Source organism: Macrosteles quadrilineatus, unplaced genomic scaffold (genome assembly GCF_028750875.1).
Source record: "Macrosteles quadrilineatus isolate MER2022 unplaced genomic scaffold, UCM_ALF_1.0 Scaffold_4__1_contigs__length_99947679, whole genome shotgun sequence".
In the NCBI taxonomy this organism is placed as follows: Eukaryota; Metazoa; Arthropoda; class Insecta; order Hemiptera; family Cicadellidae; genus Macrosteles; species Macrosteles quadrilineatus.
This window is the reverse complement of record NW_026542597.1, coordinates 9,885,091-9,901,396: the sequence shown is the minus strand read 5'-3', so window position 1 is coordinate 9,901,396 and position 16,306 is coordinate 9,885,091. Positions and strand designations below refer to the sequence as shown.

The 16,306-nt window shown below is 34.2% G+C and overlaps 1 protein-coding gene across 1 annotated transcript in view; it reads right to left on the bottom strand.

Moving 5' to 3' along the window:
* LOC128991751 (uncharacterized) overlaps window positions 1-16,306 on the bottom strand; it is a 90,214-nt gene that overhangs the window by 21,119 nt on the left and 52,789 nt on the right. Inside the window, exons 20-26 of the mRNA XM_054414921.1 lie at window positions 15,655-15,747; window positions 14,584-14,751; window positions 13,650-13,751; window positions 12,849-12,962; window positions 12,068-12,278; window positions 9,528-9,723; window positions 8,474-8,588 (exon numbers count right to left, since the gene is read on the bottom strand). Of these exons, the coding sequence (XP_054270896.1) occupies window positions 8,474-8,588; window positions 9,528-9,723; window positions 12,068-12,278; window positions 12,849-12,962; window positions 13,650-13,751; window positions 14,584-14,751; window positions 15,655-15,747 (999 nt within the window). The remainder of the gene's footprint in view (window positions 1-8,473; window positions 8,589-9,527; window positions 9,724-12,067; window positions 12,279-12,848; window positions 12,963-13,649; window positions 13,752-14,583; window positions 14,752-15,654; window positions 15,748-16,306) is intronic.

Below are 16,306 nucleotides of genomic sequence, written 5' to 3'. Positions count from 1 at the left end.
GATGTATTCACTCGCTTTTTAGTACCTTCAGCTATTAACTAATATTTTTTTTAAATTTAATCAATTTCAATTAATTTAATTAACATCAAGTATTGAAAATATTGTATCCAGGTATGTTGAAATACAGTAATACATTATTGTCAGTGTAATGACTCCTTGCAAACTATATTCATCTGTTAACATAGGAAAATGTAATAAAATGCCTTCAAGGACTTAAACAAATCATTATTACCTGTTTTATGACCATAATGTTTGATGAAATTTTGAAATTCCAACAAAAGTCGTTAGTTTCATCTAGTTTTTTAGATATGTAGGACCCTGAGGCATTACTTAAAGAATGCTCAGTGAAAATCTACAATTTATATCACCTACAAAACTAGTAAACGCTAACTTTCGATTGTACTTCACAACAAATTAAACCTGTGAGGGATTATTATCCAAATGGCATTAATAACTACCAATTGTGCTGTCGATTATTGTTACATTTACAGTATAAATTAAAATTATTGTGCTGCTTTTGTGAGTGTCACTTAATAACAATATTTATTATCATGTCCTAAGACTAAATACTCGTAAAATTATCCTAATTTGTGCTGTGACATTATTTGTTAAGAGATTTAATTATTTTTTTGTAAATATGAATTTGATTGGTTGGCTAAATAAACAAAATAAAAATAAAAATCTTAATTTTTAAAAGGATTGACAGTTTGTTTAAACTTTAATTTCACAATACAAAAATGGAGAGATTTTTTTTTTTTTAATTTCATTAGTTAAGCTTTGAAATTAAGTTAATTACATGAAAAACTCATATTTGGTTTTAAAAAGTATAAATTTCCATTGCTAGTATACAACTCGTTCTTCATAGGGTAATGTTGAAATAAAAACATAACTATCATTTATTTTGGTTTGAAATCTTAAGGTAAGGTGAATTATTTTTAAATTAGAAAACTAGTTTGAAAATATAACATTTTGTTTTACAATTATTTGTATATTTTCTTATGAACATATCAACAAATGTTTATGGTTATAGCTAAAACATTAATTTTTTATGTGTAAAAGCTCGTTGTATAACATGAATATTAACTAATAAGAGCTATAAGAGCTGCCCTGCCCCTCAGTAAAAGGATTCTAGACTTTATAAAAAATATTATTAAAATAATTGTTGCCATCATTTGAAGAACAATACAATGACTTAGTATATAAATATAAATATTTTCAAATATTTGTAAATTAATAGCAACATTCCTTTCCTAATATAAATGTAGTTTAACATATCAGGGTTATAGAATACTACTGTATTAAGGCAGATATTATAATTTGGTATTAAAATAGGTATTTTGGCACATACGATTCAAAATAAATTCTTTTAAGGCAATGGAAAACTGGCAAGAATAAAAACATTTATAATCTAATAAAATTATCTTCAAGCTATTAATTACAATACTCTAATAGGCTACACACTTTGTGATAGTAACATTTTGATTTGAAAACGTACAATCTATAGGGAATTGGAAAAACATCAAAGTTTGGAATTATTAAAACTGTCAAATAACCAACATGAACTCTAAAGATTTAAAATATGGTACTTATAATAGTGTTTGTACTTTGTGAAGTAACAAGTTTGAATACTTTATAACATTACTTCCATACACAACTAGCATTATAATAATATTGTAATATAAGTTATAAAAAATTATAGTAATAATAAACTATTCTAAGGTTTTTCATATACTTTACTACAATGGAATTTGGAAAACTGTGCAGATGTATTATATCTTCTTTGCGTAAAGTTTGGTTCTCTAGCAAGCCGACACGAGCGCCGAGCGCGAGCGCCATCACGGGACCTGCACGAAATCTGAGTGTTAGAATCATCGAGATGGTAATTGGGTTAATTATTATTGTATTTGTATCTAATTCCTAAAAGTTTTTAATATAAGTAAATCATTTGGTTGATTAATTTAAGGTAGAATATAAAACATTTTGAATGAAATATTTAAGAGATTTTACGTCCTAACTTATATATCAAATTATAATAAAATGAAAGTCTAAATTTAGACGTGTTGTATTTTAGCAACCAATAGCTACAAACTTAAACTACTAGGTAAAATATTAGCTTTGACATTATAAATCAATTGTCTTTTGGTTTCGCTAGCATTAAATAAAGGCAATTATAATGCCTATGTTGCATGTATGTAAAAAGTACCATATTTTAACCAATAAGTCTTAAATTTTAACTTAAGGGAAAATCACCAGTTTAATCCATATCTCTGTGTATGTATAAGTTATATTTCAAAATAGTGAAAATGAGGACCATATTTTTAAAATCTTCTTTGATTTGAATAAGTTTATTAAGTGCTGAAACAATACTTTCAGTTTTTGCTTTGTTAAAGAAAACGAACTATGTTAAGAAGAATCAATATTTAAGGAAATTTAATTTATAATAAAACTAATTACACTGTTATTATGAAAAGGATTGTATCTAATCATCAATAAAACCTCTTTTTGAACATGCATTTTAAATAGAACAGGTAATAATGATTCATTCGTAACAGAGGACAGGTATTCATTGCACTCATAAGACAAACAAGACATAAAGTCTATGATCTACATAATGCAAGACATGAAATGAGAATGGACTTTGAACTATTGCATGGTGTTGTTGTTCAGCTACTTTGATATGAAGTATGAAAGGGGGTGAGTTATTACAATATCTTGTTTCTAATTTTTGGTAAAAAACGGTTATAAAAGTAACTTTTATTTCATATGATTTATATTTAATATTCTAGTAATTGATTCTGGAATCAATATACTACTTTTTGCCTAAGTAGTTTGGTAATCAGAACTAGATAGTTTGGTAATCATTAAATCATTGAACAATACTTGATAGCTTGTCAATTTTCATTCTGAATGGCCTGACCCAGACAAGTTATAATATAACCAACTAACAACAAAACTTTAGCTGGTCTTTAGCTGGTCTTGTTAGCAGTAAAAAATCAAAATAAAAGTACGGTAAATACATTCAGCAATAATTAAGATTTTATACTCATTTTCAAGGTTTTGCTTTAACTATGTAAAAGTTATTAACATAACTCAACAAAGTAAGTAATGTCTATATTAGGAATTGCTAAGACTTCTTAAAATTTTCTCTATTGGAATAATCACTAAATAATAATAATAACAATAATAGACGGAATGAAGAAAATGTAATATATAAGAAAATATATTTATAAAAGATTTCTCCAAATTTTATTTTTACATGACAAAAATGTATTGATATCAGTTGAAACCTCCCCCCTTTCACGGGTTTGCTAGTGGATCCTTAGTGCATTATAAAGCGTGAAAACAAGACAACTTAAAAATTACTGATATAACATACACACTCTAACTGATATTGTGCAGGTAAATCACTGATGGACCTTATAGAGAATCAATTTCCAAGCTATTCTAGCATTTAATCAATGTGAAAGCGTGAATAGATTACACATATGTTAAGAATTAAGATTAAAATTATGATCATTTATGTTTATAGACCAAAATTGTTATTTTGAGCTTTAAAAAAATAGATGAAAATTTATACTCCTGATAACTACTTTTTTATCCTCTCTGAAAAACTCAATTTCAAACTATGTCAACTAAAAACATAGTTTACAATACTACACTTACTGTATTCTTCAGCAGTCTTTGGTAACTCAAGTAAATACATAAAAAATACAATAAAATGGCTCACATGAATGAACCAAGCTTTCAGTTTCATGCAAATATGTAATTATTTATTTTTTCATAACCTCTCAGGTAAATGTTTTGGGTTTGAAATAATCACAAATGAGAAATCTGAGATAAAAAAATTCAAAACATAAATCTAAACGGTCTAATTAAAAGTTTAGGATACAAATGTTTTATTCCTGTGTTTTTTAATTGTAAAATTTTTCACCTTTAAGAAGAAGAACAGCAAGCTTAAAACTGAACTGATTCACTGAAAAATATGATCTTTATCATTGTTTGATCTTCAATCTGGTTTTGTAAAAAACAATCTATTTAAAAATAAAAGTATAAAAATACATCCCGGTTTGTTTAAGCTATTTATTTTCATTATCTTGCATTCAAGTAAATATTTTAGTGAAACCTACATTAACTATGTTTAGTTTGATAAAAAATTTTATGTTAGTTGTTAGGTAAGCCTATTAGAGCCTGTTACAAAACTAAGAATTACCATAGATTTTCACTTCATTGGTGTTAAGGTGTTCACAACATTGAATTCTATATCACATTTAATATCAATGAAAATTTCTTGCAGCTATTCCTATTAATGAAGTTAGTTTTGAATGCCAAATAAACTACGGATGTTTTCATGCTCTTTGATGACGAATGAAAGAAGTATTCATCACAATGCAAATACACACCTTATTTATGCCGGGATTTTATTCATATTTTTCTACAAATCCTACATTATTTTATTAAATATTTGCATTTGTTTAGTCCCTGAAACGGAAGTATGAGTGAGACGGGCACAAATAAATATAATATAATTTGTTATAATTAATTATTATGTATTATAATTTTTATATATTGTGTGTAATCCAAACAGTTAAAAATGCACTTAAACTTTCACAGTTAATTACTCGCAGAATAAATTTCTGATTAATCTGATTGTTAATAAACAATAAATGAGATGTATCAATGCTGCTCAACTGATGAATTAGTCAGATTGGTCCAATTTATAAACATTGAATGACATATTTTGGATGGATAAAATATTTTCAAGTTTGGGATTTTAAAACACAAATACTATTCTATTATTTATACTTAGTTATCTAACTTGTTTTTAAATTTATTTATAATTCAACTTTATTTCTTGCACTTAAACTTAAAAGAAAAACACACAATTAAATTTTCTAAAAAGTACTGCGATAATCAAAAACGTTGTTCTTTTAAATAGTCAAATTACTTATATGCATGCTCCAATATACTTGTAACAAAGCCTAGGTTCACATGTATGGACTTTGCATCATGTGATGAAAAGGCACAGCTTGAAATCATTTTCATTTCTTTTAATTTCATTTCAGCTTGGTCCAAGCTTGTTTAAAATTAATATTAACGTAAAAAATATTGTTTTACTTTTTCACAACAATCTTATTAAGTTACGATTTTAGACAGACTGGTATTTTTGTTTGTTAATGTAGATTTTATGTTATAACTATACGGATAAACTGTTAAACCTCCTGCATCCTGTGCTGCATATTATCTGTACTATTAGTAGAGGAAAAAAGTCAGTAGTGTTTTTGACCTTTTTTGTTAGAATACAGTATTATTTAGTGTGTATCCATATACATGTGAACCTTCAAAAATTCAGTTGCTACAGTTTTTGTGAAGTTAAATGCCAAATAAACATCACCTTCGTAAGACAAACATGTTTTAAGTTTTTTCTAACCCAGATACAGTACTTATAAATAAATAACCATAAAAGTCACACTATCCTCTATCCTACTGTTTATTTAAATCAACACATTCACACGTTGTTTCAAATAGAAAGAATCAAATGATTGTTATACTAATAAATAGTGAGTAATTTAGTAATACAGGGAGCGGCAAAATGATCTGACGGTTTTCTTTGTCGTCCTGTCGAGTGAGTGAGTGGTGAAGGGTGTTGGGAATAAGGGCGTTCCAAATCTTACGTTCGGGCATTTTTATTAGCCATGGAGCTGTAGACGGCTGACCACTGTGCAATCGTAGTGGACAAGCCTTTTTAAAAGTTGCAATTCCTGTGTACCTGTTCATCGGCAGTAACGTAGGTATTTCAATGTGGGTCCAAGAGGAAAGGTCCCAACTAGAAACACAATTTTGCTGTTCGTGGGTAACTTCAGAGCTACTAGTTTAGCATTGACACAAAAATGAACAGGTCGTGCAAGGTCAGCCCAGACGCCAGGAAACGTTGAGAGAGTGGGAGAAGCTGTGGTGGCCTGCACGCAAACAAGCTGGAGCTCTGCACATGTCTGGCCCCTTGGTAGAAGAGTATTATGATACGACCTGCACTTTCATCCACAAAATGGCAATCGTGCAACAGTTGAAACCAAATGGTTAAGCAAAGCGTAAATAGTTTTCAGAACAAGTGATTGATTTGCTTACAACTGACAAAATTGTCATTATAAGCGACAAATTTCAACCACACCACATAGTCTTTCCCACTCTCTTGACGTTCTCTGGCGTCCGGGCTGGTCTTTGTTGATTTTAGTTTCAATGCTGAACTAGTAGCTCTAAAGTTACCCACCCACAGCAAATGGTGTTTCGGTTTGGGACTTTTCTTCTTTGTCCCACATTGAAACGTCTACGGAACTGCCGCTGAATCGCCACTTTAAAAAACGCTTTCACTACGAACGCACAGTGCTCAGCCGTCCACAGCTCCATGGCTACTAAAAATGCCCCTATTCCTACTATCCTCCACCACTAACTCACTTGAAAGGGCGGCAAAGAAAACCGTCAGATAATTTTGTCGCTCCCTGTACACATACAGTCCCTATTTCTAAACTAGTTTTGGAAAAGTACATAATAAAACCTTATTATAAGCGTCGTTTATAAGCGAAACCTAAATTTTTACAACAAAAATGTTATATACAATCAACCTCTTTTGTACCCTTAAAGCAGCTCCTGTGTTTACTACCTGTATCAAACTTGTCATAGCAATAATATTGGTAAAAATATGAAAAAAATAACTAACAACTATTCAGTAGTCCTACTTATGCATATTGGTATATTGTAAAAACTGCAAAAAAGCAATTTGTACTCTTGATTCTTAAAAATGTAAAGCTTATAAATTACTCGTATTTACACACTGCTAACAGGTATTTTAAAGCGTATTTAATCTTTAAAACTAAAATATATTACGTTTAAGTTTTTATAATACGGTATTTACATTATTTGCAATTTCGAATATATTTTACTTCCTCCACATCCTTTCTGTAGCCCATTAAATTTGAATAAAGATGAATGAAGTAAGGAAGAGATTTTACTAAAGCACATTAGAGTTTATTACATTTATCAGCATATTGAATCCTATTTTATTAATATATGATTGTATTTGTGTGTCTTTTTGGTTTATGGTTTTAATCAAATACGACAAATAGTGTTTAACCAAGTTTATTTTCCAACCACCCAGTCAAAGAATAAATATTTTGTATACCCTGTATTATTATCATCAAGCTCTAGGAAGTTCCGATAAGTTAGAAAAAAAACAAACCAATAAGAGTCTAATTTCCAATCTCTTTATTGATGGTTATATTTGAGTAAACTACTCTCCTTGGACTATAAAAGCACCATAGAAATCATAGTATTCCAGTTCTCTCAGTTAATATTTTGATATGGTAGCCAAAATAATTATATTAAGGGAAATACTTTTATGATTCTAAAGATCCACAACTCATTGATTCATCTGTATCCCCTCAACTGAGCACACATAGGAAGACTATCTTAGGAATCAATATAAAACAGCACTCTATCAGGAACTATGTTTGCAAATAATATTTTGTCTTTTTGGGTGGATTACCCTATGAATGATAAGGTTAGCAAATAAGGTTTTCTTTTGCTTCTGCTACGATCACATATGGTGCAATACAGATGAAGCACAGCAAGATAAAGTAAAATTTTTAGTTAAAACTTTTGAAAGTTTAACTGCGTTTATATTTCAATACACTTACTTGATATAGAGGAACAATTACAACAAATTTGACAATAAGTAATGTGGATGTGCTGCTGCTTATAGGTGAGCCAATACTTAATGTGGTTGGCAGCAGTATCAGGTTAAGAAAACGGTTTTCCATAATAACCGGTTTGTATTTTCTTTTAATTCTTTCCATCTATAACAATCTCAATATGAGTGAATAAATTTCTACTGAAAGTACAGTATGTGTTTTTTAAATGTGTTTAATTTAACTTTAACTTTGTGTTGGTGTTGGCAATACATTGTCCATACATTTTGTCCAATACATTGAGTTATTTGAAATATTTATGTTTTTTGTAACAGAACGGTCCAAAATCTGGTTATATTACTATCTAACGTCGACCTTAGGTTAGATAATATATAGCATAATTGATTCTGATGCTATATGGTTGTGGATGGAATTAATCTAATGATAAATACATTTTGACAATTCCCATGCATGGTGTTAGTTACCCAATACCAAGCAATTATGTTATTGATTATCTTCATGTTTTTAAACCGAGATACCTGCTTGCTAAGCATCAAAAGCTATAAAATAATCAGTTTATTTGACAATGGCACAGCTTAAAAGAACCTTTATTTGCCAATCTTATCGTATCATTCTTGAAAATCAAAGTCTGTGTATTGTATCTTATCAATATTTTAAAAGCGTGTAGGGCTACAGCATCTGTTTGGATGGGAGGGTAGTGATGGTCAGGAGGGTGGAGGGGGAGAGTCAGTTGGGGATGGTGGAGGGGCAGGAGGGGGAGGAGAGTGATGTACCTGGCGCTTGAGACACAGAGAGTCCAGAGTAGCTACGGAGTCAGCTGTCAGAGGGTCGGGGGAGTCCAGTGGACTGCTAGCAGGAGTACCACCCCTGGCTGTATTGAGGTAAATACTGCAACATCGTGGTACACATTGAAATATTACCAATCAAGATAGCGTATTATAACCAAAATATGAGTGAAGGAACTGTAAGATACAGTAGATTTGTTACTTTAAGACCAGCTGTTCTTTAGCCAGGACCATTCATTGAAAGACCAATGATTCAGGACAGCTGTGCTGGGTCCAGTTGAAAACCATAAAACGCTACTTACTTTTCCCTGGATCAAACCAGTCACCTTGCTAGGCGACCACTATAACCTCTCTTATGCTTTCTCATTGAATGGTTTAAGGCAATTCATACACATTAGAAAATTAGCCCGCACTTTCATCACTTTTTTCATAATATTTGCAATTGTTTTAATTTGTGTTTATCTGCCTACAACCTTGGCATTTATTGCGATTTGGGAACTGTCCAAACCCCAATTAATTATTACAGTCTAACCTTGACTTTTTGCCGGAACATCATTAGTTCGGAAAGCACAGTAACAAATGGCACCTGGTCCATAATCCATGAAATTGAGCAAGTATATTTAAAGGTGAGCACTATGACCAATTAGCTACCGGTACCTCAAAATTATTTTTTCGGACCTTAAAACGCTCTATGCTATAAGTATGAGTGCTATAACTGTGCTGTCAATACTTTACTTTCAAATAGTAAAAGATCGATTGCTCTGTATACAGCAATCAAAATTGGTTTGGTTCAAGTTTTATTTTACAAATATCACAAGGAAATCCAATTAATGTACGAAAAGATAAAAAAATTGATCACACATTTAACACAGTAACCATCCTAAAAGTTACAAATAGCCTGAAATACTGCTGGATTTGTTTGGTTCAAGTGATCATTCGGCATTTTCATCTTTATTTGGTCTTCATTATAAATGTTTTAATTTAAAATTGTTGTTAATGGTGTTTCTAAACTACTTACTTTTCAATTAAATTATTTACTCACATTTGCCGTTGTATGAGGTTCTGCCAGACAGCTTTCAGTTCGGGTGAGGGTGCTCGCAAAGCGATGGTGCGCCGACCTCGTCCTTTTCTGGGTGTTCGGGTGAGAGGAAGGTCGGGTAGATGGCCGCCGCAACCACCCGTTGCTGGACTGTCTGTCCCAGGTGGGTTAGCACTCAGGATCAGTCTGAACTCTGTCGCTATGGGGTGAGCATAAATAAATGCGTGAGTAAATATGTTGATATAGATCCATATAGAAGGAATTGGAAAAGTAATCAGTGCCAAAAAAGGGAACAGAGTACAGAGTGGAACAACTATACAATTTATTTTAGCTACCAGATGTTAAAAAATGGCAGCAATGAGTGAAATAGCTGTGCTCATAAACAAAACTGAACGATACCTTTTTAGTAAATATGGCGTTTTAGAATCCTGAATACTGTGCTTTTGCTGTGGAAACATTTTTTAAGAGTAATGATTTTTTTTTACACAGAGTTTGTTTAGGAAGCATTTCAATATATTGATTGAAACGGGGTTTTCCGAGTTGGTTAAAGATAGAGTATCATTATTTAGAAGAACGGCGTCGACCCAAAAAAGATTGGTGGAAGCCGTAAAACTGTTCACACACCAGCCAATGTGGGGAGAGTACGAGCCGCAGTCATTCAAAGTCTAAAGAGAAAGTAGCCAGGAACTAGTCCTTGGCTCTTCAAATTTCTAGGAGATTTATTATTATTATTATTATTCTTTGTCATGAGAGCCGAAGCCCCCTGACTACGTACCCGGTACCTGTCGTGAGACTTAACCCGGGCCCCATGATGTAGGCCGAAGCTTATGCATCAACCTTTAGCACATCATGGGCGGATGACTTAAGGTCATCAGGCTCGCCGGCTGCCGAAGCAGACCCTTCGGAAAGAGGGTTGCCCCTCAATCCTAACCAGGGATTCCGGCTGCTTGTTTAAGCGTCACTCCACCTGGGTTCCACTAGGTCGGAACCTAGAGGTCCATAATGGAGCGCCCCGACGCATTTAGTGCAAGCAACACTCGGGACCTATCTAATCCCTGACAGGCAAGCCCGCCATCAATAGCCAGAAGGAAGGGGACCGTCAGCACGCTGACGGGGGGAACCCCAACCTCCCATTTACACCGCTGCCCGATCGAGGCCTTACCCATTGCTGGGAAACCAGAGATAACCAGAGCGATAGATCCCCAGATATCCCTGGCGGGCTCGGACCCAGCACCCGATCTACTTCCTTTGCCCGTCAGACCCAACATCACTGCCAAGCCATCAGGGTTTCCCAAAAGGAGGCAGGTATAGAAGTGGAACCCACCCGGATGAACCTATCCACCAGAGGTGGCGACACCCTTGACTCAATTGAGGTTCCGGGAAGAACCCCCCACACTCAAGATAACCATACCGTCCGTGCTCAGAGACAGGGATTGGTTTGCATAAGTACCTACAAACCGTTGCCCTCACACTGCGGAAAGTTACGTTGCCCTTGAGTGTCCCCGTGAGCTGCGGGTACTTGCCCGTTTTCACCTCCAGGAAAGGTTACTTCCAAAGTCGAGGATTTGCCCACTGAATGCTGGTCGCACACAACAAGCAGGCCGAAGCCCAAAGAACCACAGACACAGGTAGGTTAGAGATTATGATGTACTTCCATCTCTCCTAGAGCTAAACACCCCTCCATCCTGGATAAAGGAATGTCACTGGGACCCAATGCCCAGTCGTCCATGTCTGTGGCCAACTTGAAAATGCCGATACCAACACGGAGCATTTACCTCCCCTCTGGGGGCTAGGTATTTCACCTCCCAGGACGAGGCTACTTCCAAAGTCGAGGATATGCCTCACAAAATGTCAGTCGTACACGACAGGTAGGACTCAGTCACAACCACAAGCTACAGGCAGGTGAAAGATCTATGAACTTAATCAACACTAGCAGAGCTGAACACCCCCACCACCCTGAATGGAGGGAATGTCACTGGGTACTCTCACTTTGGGTAAACCCAAAGAGGCTGGCTTGTCCAGTCGTCCATAGCTTGTCCATAGCTTCTAGGAGATTTCTTGGAAGGATGTCTTGGAGCATTATGACCTCCATTTCCACCCCTACAAGATACAAGATGGCTGGTCAAACTCAGGCAGAAAATCGCCGAAGAGGTTAAAGCAATTTCTCAAGAAATGCTTGAAAGAGTATTTGACGTCTTTCCAAGCGACTTGAAGAATGTCAACATTTTCAAGGACGTCACTTGAAGGATGTTGTTTTCAAGATCTGAAAAAAATGGCTTATCCAGGAAAGAATTATATAAGGCTACCTAGGGGTGCTGACTGAATCTAAAAGTAGCATCCAATAGTAGTACCTATACGAAGTAGCTAGTGACAGGACAGATATAGCCCGATTTCTCCCTCCCAAAAAGCAACAATGTTATTTGAAATTTGTACCTATCATACAGATTTGTATCACTGTTATTTAAACTGACATCAGCACCCAGCACAATCTATTTTCCTAGATTGTTATATTTGAACTGTGGATATATTAAAAAACAATTTACCTTTTTTCCGTATCGAGAAAAGAGCTTGGCTGACAAACTGAAGTGAAAGCGGTTCCTCCGTGACAAATAGAACTCTGTCTCTGCTGACCTTGGCAAAGAGTAGTAGGTCGGTGAAGAGCAACGCCCAGAATGGTCGGACGGATCGGCCCTCGACCCGACTCAGGTCGCCCCCGAATATCCACTGTCGGCCAGGTGAGCTCAGGACAAATGGCTACATCAAACATAGAATTTAATGGTTTAAAGAGGTATAAGATCAAGCAACAGTGGTATAAGTTTTTTTTTCTGTTTCAAGGGATATGGAACTCTCAACCAGGTTATTTTTTGAGTTCCCCACTATTGAGCTAATGTTAACACTTAGACTTAGACTTACCAATGTATGTCATCTAAAGCACTTACTGAGGAAAAAATGTTTGTTGTTGTCAGCGGGGCTGAGTAATGATATTAGCCTACTATACTTACTATTAGTATGGAAATATTATGAGAATAAACCTTTATTTCAAATTACAATGTTAAAGATATCAACCCATACCGGTACTGTATATTATTACTTGTATTATAACAGCAATAGACTTTTTGCGTGTCCTTGTCTTTATAAATGCATTCGAGTATAAAATGTACTGAGATGACTTGAGGGGCTCTGTTTCTCTAGCCATTGAAAGCCTGGTGGTAAAGGCTACCATCAAAACTAAACAAAAAGTTTCCTATTCTTACAAAGTGAATTCAAAAGACACATTTAACGTTTACTTAGAACAATCATCGACAATGTATTTATGAGACTAACCTTACACCTGGTGAAGACTAGTCTGCTTTCTAGATCCTGCAGTGACAACAAAGGCCTTCCCTCCACTTCTGGTTCCATCAGGCCAGACTCCACTGTTATATCTCTGTAGGCAGCCTGCCCACACACACACACACATCAACATAATGTCAAACATAACTATGGAGGGATAAAAGTGTGGTACTTTCTGATACAGTCCCACATTTTAGGAAAAAAAAAGAAGTAATAGCTATGATTCAAATTTTCTATATCTACAAAGTGTCCGATGCCATCAATCAGTACAAACGACCCATTAAAATCACTACAAAGCTGTATTTTAAGTGTACAGGTAAAGTATAAGAAATTTTGCTGTATAAGTAAATAGTTTTTCATTTATCTAATTTAATTTCATTTATGCTATCTACTAGCAATCATTTTGGCCTTTCTGGTTGACATATTTTTTGGCACACATTAGAAAATACCTGTCTTTATTTCCTTTGATAATTTTGTAAATGCTTGTACAATTTTACACAGTGATTAATCTTATTAAAAGGAAACTCTGAGACAGATAGAGGGTTAATAATAATTAATAACTTAGCGACAATCAACATTGAGCAAATAAGTAATTAAGTCAAAACTATAATCATGACAATGAGTGAGGACACTTACGGACTGCAAAACATTAGGAGAGGGAAGCAATTAAAAATGAAGTAGCCAAATAAAGCCAAATAAATGAAGTGTAGCAACATTTTTAGTATATAGTTAAGACGGTTGATGTAGCCTGTTAAGGATTAATAATTCTGAATTCTAACTTCATAAGCTTACCTGGAATTCATGAACCACCCGTGAAATGGCTGGATAGTCTTCATCTTTTGAGGAAGTAGTGTTTTGTATTGTTTGTAAAAGCTTTAAAATATCACGAAAATGCTGCAAATAAGAAATGAGTTAGTGCATCTTCAATTTATCATATCTCTCAAAGTTAAAGTATTATTCTCTAAGACATATAATTACATTTTGAAGCAATTATTATCTAATCAAATATTATCTAATGATCTGCAAGCTTATATACAATTGTTATCATTTTTGAAATGATTAGAATTGTTATGTACAATTATTGTTTTTCTTATCCTCATAAGTATAGGATGATTATATCTCTGAATATTTTGGTTATAATTCTTAAACTTGACCCAAAACTTATTATTCTCCTGTTAAGTTTCAAGTTACAGACGAGCATAGATCATGAACCCTAATTAAAAATTGACGTACTCGTATTGAAACTTTTGTATAAAGTACCATAAAAGTTGAAATTGTGAACAAATGACAGCATACAATCAAAATAAGCAATACAGTAGACTCCCTCTTATTCGGACTCCTCGGGACCGAGGCAAGTCCGGATAACGGGTTTTCCGGTTAAACCGTCTCCCCAAAGACTCGTTAAAACGGACCATTTAAATGCATACTGTATACAGTTTTTGACTTGAATTTAGGAGAGCATTGTATTTAGACACGTGATCACTGCTCTCAAATCTTACCACCCACCGGAGTACCGCCCACTTCCTGCCGATCTAGTCGGGTTAAACTGATGTCCGGTTAAAAGGTGTCCGGATGGAGTCTACTGTACTAAATAGAGCACATATTATGATTCCAAATTAAAGATTGATGTACTGGTGAGATTTTTGTCTATCATATTGCAGTTGAAGAAGTGAAAAAATCACAATAAAACAAATACGTCATGTAGAGCAAGGATAACCTGACTTACTTCTAAGGGTTTATGTACAAAAGTAGTGAGGTCAGGTCTTCTGCGAGGAACAGGAGGTTCCGTGATGAGCTTTGTGAAAGCTGAGTTTCTTGTTTTCTCCACTAACAAGCAATCCGCCTTCTTGAGTCCGCAGCAGTAACGTCGGTATCCACTCATCATGGCCGTCATCTACCATGGAACAATACAACATATGTAAGTGTGGGAAAAAATGCATACACTCAAAAGGTAGAAAAGTTGTTGAGCCTGTTTTTATAGTAATAGATATATTTGAGGATTCAGATAGTAAATAGACTTCAAAATAACCCCGAAGATAAAAAAAATATATCATATGTATTACAATGTTTTATTTCATCTTTGAACCTGATTTTGTATTATGAAAACCATGCGTGACATCAGACTATAATGAACTAAACTCTACAAGCCCATAATAAGGAGGATTTGTTTGTTCATTATTTAAATCATTTCACCTTTAATTTAGTTTGTTTACTGCTGCAATACGGTTCTGCTACTCACCAGCATTGAACATTTAGAGGTAAAACATAGTAATATAGTACAGATAAATATGGTAATAAGATAAATATGTACAGGATAATAATTATTAATCTCAGTCCAATTCCAAGTCTGTGCATGATTGGGAACATAACCAGGTAGGAGAGAAAGGGGGGGGGGCAGTAATCTCTTAGTGAAATTAACTTCCTAGCCATCATTAGTACCTCTGCTAGATCATAAACTTTAAAACGATATCTAAATGGTCAAAAATCTAAATCGTTTAGTAGGACGGGCAAAATAGAGGTGCTACATAGAAACCCCTTACTGTATTAAATGATAGATGGACAGATTTTTGATTTGGTGGAAATATATTCTTCCTTCTGACATCAGAGCATCCACCGTGTTAAATACAGTACTAGCGATTCAGTTCTAAACTATGATTGTTACAGACAAGTCGGGGAGTAATGTATTACCTTTTCATTAAGTATATTCATCCTGCATCCCAAAAGAGTTCACCTTAACAAATATTAGTGATTTAGCTCTAATGGTTGTTACAAAAGACAATATTAAGTAATGCATTACCTTTCTCAAGTATATTCTTCCTACTGACATCCCAAAGTGTTCACCTTCCTCTTGAATCATCATCTCTAACAAATCTTCAGTGAGTCGTAATAACTGTAATAGAGCAACACTCATTTATAAAATACCTAAACATTTTACAGTAGATATTATAAATATATGATGAATGTGTCAAGTCAAAACAGTATATTTCGTACCTAGGGCCGAAAATTAGGTTTTGCCGGCTCGAGATAGTTTTTAAGTTTGAGACGAAGTCGAGAACTTAAATCAATCGAGAGCTGCAAAACCATTTCGGTCCGTGGTACGAACGCTATTTTTCACCACACTATACCCTATTACCACTATTCACCACTATAATAATGTACACTGATAGTCTACACAACTACAACTTTAAGGTTATGTGAGGAAATAATTTGAGGAATCAGCAAAAAAAAAAATAAATAGTTGCTAGGCAACGGTGACAATAACACAATTCTATTGCAGTGCTATGGATTTTGATTGTGTATTTAAAATGCATTCATGAATTAAGTAGGTAAGCGGACAGCTGATTTTGCGGCCCCGGGCTGTAAAAACCTGCTCGGTCCCCAAACTACGATGACAGCTGGCATGGCCAGCAAAACGTAACTTTCAGCCACCAATTAACGTATGTAATACA